At 45.6% G+C, this 8,907-nt stretch overlaps 1 protein-coding gene across 1 annotated transcript; it reads right to left on the minus strand.

Annotated features, from left to right (window-relative positions):
• Positions 1 to 869: 869 nt before the first annotated feature.
• On the minus strand, positions 870 to 2,962 carry IL31 (interleukin 31). Its single transcript, XM_032431273.1, has 3 exons — positions 2,934 to 2,962; positions 2,631 to 2,779; positions 870 to 1,262 (listed from the first exon to the last, which is right to left on the minus strand). The coding sequence occupies exons 1-3, from the start codon at positions 2,947 to 2,949 to the stop codon at positions 870 to 872; spliced, it is 558 nt and encodes a 185-aa protein (XP_032287164.1). The 5' UTR covers positions 2,950 to 2,962.
• Between the last annotated feature and the right edge of the window lie 5,945 nt (positions 2,963 to 8,907).

An 8,907-nucleotide genomic window follows, 5' to 3' on the forward strand; every position in this document is an offset into this window, starting at 1 on the left:
AGAACCATTCACAACTTTGGACTCAACATTTATTCAAATGGTAAAATCTTTGGCCCTGGATCTGAAGAAGTCATGGATGCAATGATGGAACAGGACTTTGCAGGAGTGGAGGCACTGGAAATCCAGCATGGAACCACGCGGAAGACACTTGAGGGATTGTTCAGTACCAGGCGTGCCATACGTGCTTCTAAGACCCAGTCACTGCCCAGAGAGGGACAAAGGTCGGGCAGAGTGGTGAAGAGCAAGCTTGAGTCTGGGTCCCATGCCTGAATAGCTGTGTAGCCTTGGGCAAGTGGCTAAATGACTCCTTGCCTCAGTTTCCCCACCTCTAAAAAGAGGACAGTAATGGTACTTATGTGGCCTGGCATAAAGGAAATGCTCGATAAATAGTTGTCACTGCTGGAATTACTATTATTTGCTACTAAGCCTCTCCGATGGGGAGAAGTACAGTGAGAGAAAAGGTCTCCACTTCCACAGCGTGTCCCATGCTCCCTCAGCCCCAATACCACCCAGCCTGGATTCCCAGCCACCAATTTTAACCCCCTCACAAAATCCAAAACAGATTATGAGAAAAGTTCAATATAATTTATTAAATAATTCCCGAGGGCTCCTTGAAGGAGCATTAACAGTTCTCAATACAATAAAACCAATAAATTAACATCAGCGCCTCGTCCTGTGTTCACAGAGGCGTAACGAGGATAAGATCTAAGTCTGCAGAAGAAAAACATTCTGTAAATACCAAGAGTGATAACAATGACATAACCTGAGATCTTTTCAAGTGAATTCACACATTTATACCTCAGTCCTCCCAAGACTAGCCCATCTGGGGATTCGTTGAGATTATTCATTGGAATAATTTACTTTGGCTGTCAGTCATGGTGTCTCAAGGTTTCATACATGTCCGCCGTTCCAGAAGGAATAGGTTCAACCAGATGGCCTTGCATGACCTGCTGGGGTCCCGGGTTCAGGGATTTAAACACATGGCCCAGGCACGCCGAGAACTGTTGTAAAATCGTCAAGATGAAGCTTTTACTTTCAAAGGTATCTGCAGGCACAGAAACTTCTGTTTCTGGCTCGTGTTGAAGTTTGAGTTTGTCGAGCTGTTCTATGATTTTATTGATAATGTTCTTATCTGATAATGGCCTGATCGCCCTGAAATAAGGCAGGATGGCTGAACTGTTGATGCGTGGTGGTTGGGAGTCAGAGGTGAGACACGGCAGCAAGAAATGGTTGGATTCCGGCACCCCCATCTCTTTCTTCAGCTGTGGAATGAGGAGGAGAAATGGGTGAGCATTAGGTTTGCAGTAACACCTAGAAGCCCCAATGCTAACATTTGAATGCTCCCTCTGTGATGGGTGGGGGGCAGGGCGCTTCCCCCTGCCATCTCTCGTACAGGTGCCACGACGCTGTGAGGCTGTGGTCATCACTATTTCCCTTCCCAGAAGAAACTAAAGCTCCGTTGGTTTGCGAAGCTGGCCCAAGATCAAGTGGCAGGCCCAGAATTCTAACCCATGTCAGCAGCAATCCCAAAGACTATGCCAATAACCACTGCTCCATCCTGCCTCCCCGGCCCATCTGCCCAAGGCCTTCACAGCCCCCTGGGATCTTCTCTTAGCTGCTCAGGGCCTCAGAGAGCTGGGGAATAGGAGAGCATCTGGGTTTCCATCCTGCTTCTTATTCTTTGTGACTCTGGGTTAAAGCCAATGTATCCCCAGCTCACGTATGCATGTCTGGCAAGGCCTCCAAGATGCCGCGGAGAGTTTTTCTAAAATTACCATGGACTCCAGACCAGGCCCTCTCCTGTCCCTCTTCCTAAGGACTAAGAGCTTTTGGGTTCACCTGAAGTGCTAAGAACACCTCACCAGCCTGAACTGCCTAGTCACCTGGGCCGGTAACTAAGCGTCTATAAAAACCAAGGCGAGGGTTTAAATGTCAGGGTGGAAGGGAAGGGCAAGGCCAATTTCATGAGTTGTTTCCAGGTTTTGGTTTTTATTTGTTTAATCAAAGCTGCCTACGAGGTTCTATCTTGATCACAACTCTGAGAAAATGAGAGTATTCACATTTATTCAGCCTCAAACTTTCCTCCCAATGGGGTTGGGCTCAGAAGAGCCTCTGGTAGAAGCAGTCTGGGTCCTAATTAAACAATGAAGTAGTATACAAACAGACACCCAGCTTGTTAACTGCCCTTCTTTGCGGTAAGAAAGACTCTCTGTGACCCAGGTGAGGATTTTAACGTCCTGAGTTCACTGAGACCTCATTTACAGCTTAGGTTGACATTCGCTGCTCCCTAGCAGGCTCCTAAATGGTCAGGCAAGATGGCCCGCCTCTAGGGATGTGCTTCAGGCAGGAAAATCCACGTCATATTACTGTGAACCAAATATGTTAGGGATGAACAGACCTACTAAAGCAGATCCTATAGTACATGAGAGGTTGTTGAATTTCAGGCTGTCTGGGCTAATCTCTGCCTCTGACCCTCATAAAAAGTCCATCATAGCCTGTCTCATTGTTCCCGTCCCTTTCTGGGGTATCCACAGCCCTAGGTTCAGGTCTGAAAAGAGGAGGCTTCTTCCGGGGGCAACAGAAGGCATTTTAAAGAAATGACCCAGAAAAGAAATCTGTGGTATACTTACGTAGTCTTCCAAAAGTCCCTTCGACAAGGGCTGTAATTCCAAGATGATTTTCCGCACATCACTTGGTTGTAGCTGATGGATGGGCACCGTCTGGGAGGTCAGTGAAGTTTCCATGAAGCAGAGCAGGAACAGGGCAAACCTGGCGGGTCCTGGCGAAAGAAAACGATGCTGTGAGACACATGATCAGACACGCCGTGCCCACCCCAGCTGCCACCACCCCTGGCTCAGCCCCTCCAGAGTCTTCCCCTCTTTTTGAGGAGACAAGACCATGCTCACGAACGGGGCGGCGGGACCCGGTAGTACCTGCGTGGGAGAGCATGGTGAGTGCACAAAGCCTGCTTTGGCAACAGCTTCTGGAGTCAGATGTGCTCGCCATGGTCCTCGGGAGATATATAAAGGGCCAGATGTGGGGGAAAAGAATGATCAATGTCCCCCGCCCATGGCAAAATCATTGATCAGCTTTTCTCCAGAATACACTCAAAATTCTGCGGCCCAAGTTTGGGCGAAATCAGGGCTGGAAGGAAGCGCTGAGGTTACCCTCAAGGCAGATGCCTGACTCAGTACAGACACACACAGGAAGGCACACACATCTTTGCCATTTCTTCTGGGAAAAAAGCTTATTGATATGACTAGAAGAAATTTCAAAGCCCAGATTTGACAGGCATAACTCCCCAGGAACAGGTGATTTACAGGAGTTAAGGGCCAGTGCCCCATAGGGAGTTTCTGGGGAGGGTCACAGTGAGTGTGTGTAGGTGTCAGGGGGGCATGAGGTTTTCAAAATGTATTACCTTTGTAAATTTCTGAAGCATGCCCATGCCAGTGTGCGGGGATGGCCCCGATAACCACTGTGAATGTGGTGAGTCAAAGGCTCACTCGTCTCCACTCTGTTTGGTCTTGAACATCATTGGATTCTCAAGTGTGCCTGGCAACAACAAGGCCTAGAACCAGAATCTGTGCTCCAGAGTGATTTGTTGAAGGCACTTATTCCTATTTTGAGTGCCAACGTTGACCAGGAACTCTTCTAGGGTCTTAGGAATGGTGGCAAAGAAGTTAAACAAGGTCTCGGCCCTGATAAAGCTGGTGTTCTAGCACGCAATGGGCAGGAAGTAAGAAACATGAATAAACAAGAAAGTGTAAGGTAATGATAAGAACTATGAAAATAAAACAACGTGATGGGATAGAGAGTGGTGGGTGAGATACTTTAAGTCAGGTGATGAAGAATAGTTTCTCTGGGGAGGTGTCTGCTGTGGGAAGATCTGGGGAAAGGGTGCTCCAAGCGTAGGGGACACTAGTGCAAAAGTGAGCTTGGTGTGGCCAAGAATTGCAGCTGCAGCAAAGTTAGAGAAGTGGAGGGTGGTAGGGAGGTGGGCAGAGGCCAGGTCACAGAGGACCTTCTGAGGCCATGATAAAGAACTTGGGTTTTATCCCAAGTGTGACAAGGCACCACCGGATGGCTGTAGGAGGGGGAATATAGAATCTGGTATACTTTAAGAAGCGAGAATGAGACAGGCTGCTAAGAGGCGAGTGGATTGTGTGAATCCAAGATGGAAGCAGAGGACCAGTTGGGAGATTATGTGGCTGTCCAGGTAGAGATGATGGTGGATTGGACCAGGGTAGAGTGGATGGGGATGGAGTCCACAGAATCGGCTGATGGACTTATGTGGATGGAAGAGGAATCAGGGATGACTCCTAGGATTTTGATGAAGCAACTGGATAGTTGATATGCAGAGAAGGAAAAGAAGTCTAGAGAGGGGAAATTGAGAATCCTGTCTGGAATGAGTTAAGTTCAAGATGCCCGTGAGTTAAGTTCAAGATGCCCATTGGGCATCTATTTGATGACAAGTTAGCCATTGGATAGGAGTCAAGAGCACAGGGACAAGGTCAGGCTGGCGCCATCCACAGAACCCAAGATGCACAATGGAAGAGAGAGTTGGAAACCCCCTTCTACCCTTAAACCCAAGTCCCCCTCCAGCCCCTGCTGTCTCTTTCCTCTTCTTATCCAAGCCTCTTGACAGAATGGTCTACACACACTTTTACCTTACTTCCCAAACCACCACAATATGGTTTTACCCTAACAATTTAATCAAAATCCTCTAGCAAAGTCCACGGTAGGCAGAATTTTGCCCACATGACTTTCACCCTCTGATGTTTACTCCCATAATTTCATTACATTACAGGGACTTTGCAGACGTAATTAAGGTTATTAATCAGCTGACCTGAAGATAGGTTGTTTGCCAGGTGGGTCCAATGTAGTTACACAAACCCTTAGAAACAAAGAGGAAAGCAGAGAGACTCGGAGCATGAGAAAGACTCAACTGGCATTGCTGGCTTGTAGAGGGAGGCGCCAGGTGGAAAGATGAGAAGAAAATGAATTTGGCCAAGAACCAGTGAGTTGGAGGAGGACCCTGGGTCCCAGTTGAGAACCACAGCCCCAGCTACTACTCTGGTGACACCCTGAGCAGAGAATCCAGTTACTCCACGCTGGACTTCTGACATACAGAAACTGTGGGACAGTAACTTTGTAGGTTCAAACTGCTGAGTTTATGGTATTTGTTATGGCAGCAGCTGAGAACCAATATAGTCTCCAGTGGCCTCATGTTGCCAGCCTTACTGGGTTCTTCTCAGCCTTCATTTTGACCCCTCCATGACACACAGTAATGCCAACCACTTCCTCCTTCTTGAAAACCTCTTTTTCGGGCGCCTGGGTGGCTCAGTTGGTTAAGCGACTGCCTTCGGCTCAGGTCATGATCCTGGAGTCCCTGGATCGAGTCCCGCATCGGGCTCCCTGCTCGGCAGGGAGTCTGCTTCTCCCTCTGACCCTCCCGACCCTCCCCACTCTCATGTGCTCTCTCTCTCAGTCTCTCTCTCTCAAATAAATAAATAAAATCTTTAAAAAAAAAAAAAAGAAAACCTCTTTTTCCCCTTATCCTGTGACAATATTATCCCGACACATTTTGGCCCTCTGACAGCGCCTTTTCAGGCCAAACCATCTTCCTGCCTGGTCCTTTAATGGGCATGTCTCCAAGGGCCCCACCCTTGATCCATGGTCCTCACACTTTAATGTCTCTCTCTTTCAAGCTCCCGATCTAAATGTCCCAACTGCCTGATGGACATGTTCACCTGAATGCCTTGCCGTGTCCAAAGTCTAAGGATCTGAACCAGGGTAATAATGACTGTGGAGATGAATGGATGTGAATGGATTAGAGAAATCTGAAGGAGGCAAAATTCACAGGAGATGGTAGTTGATTGGATATGGGGATGGTGGAGAGGGAGGAGGTGAGAACTGCTTCTGGGTTTGTGGTTTGGGCGACTGGACTGATGCGGGTGCTGCAAACAGAGAGGACCACAGGGCTCAGGGGAATGAAGAATTCAGTTTTGACACGGTGAGTTAGAAGTGTCATGGAACTCTCAGGTGAAGATGTACAGTGAGCCATTAGGCATTTGGATTTGCAACTTGAAGGAAGGAACTAGAGATACGGGTGCCAGGTCTGTGTAATGTGCCATCTCCGGGTACCATCTGTACATTGTGGTTGAGGAAACTGTAAGCCTACAAGAGGTAACCAATGAAAGACATGTGAGGTGAGTGTGGAGGCCAGGGGTGCACCTCTATTCACAGAACAGGGAGAAGAAGATGACAGTCTAAAATGCTGAGAAGGCATTCTCGAGAGGGAGAGAGATGCACTAGAAAAACCTGTCATGGAACAAGAGGAAAAGTGGTTTTCAAGAAGGCGGATGTGATTAGCACCATCACAAGCCATGGAGAGGTCAAATAAGATAAAGGCTGAAGAGAGGTACTAGGTTTGGCAACATGAGGTCACTGGGAACTTTGCTAGAGGAGTTTGAGTAAGTATTTGGGCGTGGGAGCTATACTGTGGTGGTTTGGGAAGTGGGGTAGAAGTGCACGCAGACCACTCTGTCAAGAAGCTTGAATAAGAAGAGGAAAGAGACAGCAGTGGTTGGAGGGCCACTTGTGGTGGAAGGGGCTTCCCAGCTGTTTCTTCTGTTGTGCATTAGGTTCTGCAGGCCACCCACGGCGGACCTTGTCCCTGGGCTCTGGACTCCTGTCCAGCTGTTAACTTGACATGGAATAGATGCCAATGGGCATCTTGAACTTAACGCAACCCAGACAGGACTCTTCTTGATTTCCCCTCTCCAGACTTCTTTTCCCTCACTGCGTATCAACCACCCAGTTGTTTCATCAAATTCCCAGGAGTCATTCCTGATTTGTCTCTTTGATTTATTTATATCACTCATGGATATTTATCTTATTCTTTAAAAGGACATGTGACTCTTTTTTTTTTTGTCTTATAACCCAGTTTTGGAGAATTTTTCTAATAATAGTAAAGGTGTTCTGACATAGGGCAGTCAAAAAGGATGATAGGTGTCTACCACAGTGGGTGTTTTCAGAAGGATCACATCAATAAATTGGACTTCCTCAAAGTTAAAAATGTTTGGTCTTCTAAAGACACTGTTTAGAGGATGAAAAGACAAGCGTAGACTGGGAGAAATATATTTGCAAATCACAATATGACAAAATATATAAAGAACACTAAAGCTCAATTTTATTAGGATTAGGCAATTGTTTCTTTAAAATGACACCAAAAGCACAAGCAACAAAAGAAAAAATAGATAAATTACACTTCATTGAAATTAAAAACCTTTGTGGGTAAAAGGACACTATCAAGAAATTGAAAAGACAACCACAGAATGGGAGAAAATATTTGGAAATTATATGTAAAACAGGGGGCTGATATCCAGGATATATATTTTAAAAAACTTTTAAAACTCGGGGCATCTGGGTGGCTCAGTCGTTAAGCGTCTGCCTTCGGCTCAGGTCATGATCCCAGGGTCCTGGGATCGAGCCCCGCATCGGGCTCCCTGCTCGGCGGGGGGTCTGCTTCTCCCTCTCCCATTCCCCCTGCTTGTGTTCCCTCTCTCGCTGTCTCTCTCTCTGTCAAATAAATAAAATCTTAAAAAAAAAAAAAAAAAAAAAAACTTTTAAAACTCAACAATTAAAAGACCAAAAAAAATTTTTTAAATGACCAAAAGATTTGAATAGACATTTCTCCAAAGATATACAAATGGCCAAAAAGCACATGAAAAGTGCTCAATATTGTTATGAGTCAGGCATTAGGGAAATGCAAATAGAAACCACAATGAGATACATCACACCAACTAAGATGGCTATCATTAAAAAAAACAACAGTAAAATAATAGGTGTTGGTGAAGATTTTAAAAAGTTGGAATCTTCATATGTTACTGATGGGAATGCAACATGGCGCAGCTTCTGTGTTAAATGGTTTGGCAGTTCCTCAAAGTGTTAAACATAGAGTGACCATGTGACCCAGCAATTTCATTCCTAGGTATCTACTCAAGAGAAATGAAAACATATGTTGACACAAAGATATGTACAGGAATGTTGAAGGCAGCGTTATTCATAAGAGCCAAAAAGTGAAAAAGGCCAAATGTCCCCTAGCAGGGGAATGGATAACAAAATGTGGTCTATCCATACTATGCAATATTACTCAGCCATAGAAAGGAATGAGGTGGGGCGCCTGGGTGGTTCAGTCATTAAGCGTCTGAGGGTCCTGGGATCGAGCCCCGTGTCGGGCTCCCTGCTCTTTGGGAAGCCTGCTTCTCCCTCTCCCACTCCCCCTGCTTGTGTTCCCTCTTTCTCTGTGTCTCTCTCTGTCAAATAAATAAATAAAATCTTTAATAAAAAAAGAGAAAGGAATGAGGTACTGATACATGCTACAACATGGATGAAACTTGAAAACATTATGCTAAGTGAAAAAAGCCAGACACAAAAGAACAAATATTGTATGATTCCATTTAATATGAAATACTTAGAAGAAGCAAATCCATAGAGACAGAAAATCTATTAGTGGTTGCTAGGGGATGGGTTGATGGGGGGATGGGGATTGACTGCCTAGTGTGTATGGGGTTTCCTTTGGGGTGAGGAAAAAGTTGAAAATCAGATAACAGTGATAGTTGCACTATGAATATAGTTGCATTGTGAATATACTAAAAATCACAAAATTGCACATTTTAAACGGGTGAATTTTGGGGTTTGTAAATTGTATCTCAATAAAGATGTTGCGTTTCCAAATTATAGGAACCAGAATCATTTTATCCCATTTATTTCTCAAACCTGTGCCCAGGAGCCCTTACTGTTTAGCCAGCAGTAGACTAGATGCTAGATGCCCTGAGAATGGAGAGATGAATGAGATTGCTTCAGTCTAAATGGGATCTCGGTGCTAAAATGGTTATATTTGCA

Source organism: Phoca vitulina, unplaced genomic scaffold, assembly GCF_004348235.1.
Source record: "Phoca vitulina isolate PV1807 unplaced genomic scaffold, GSC_HSeal_1.0 scaffold46, whole genome shotgun sequence".
NCBI classification, from domain to species: domain Eukaryota; kingdom Metazoa; phylum Chordata; class Mammalia; order Carnivora; family Phocidae; genus Phoca; species Phoca vitulina.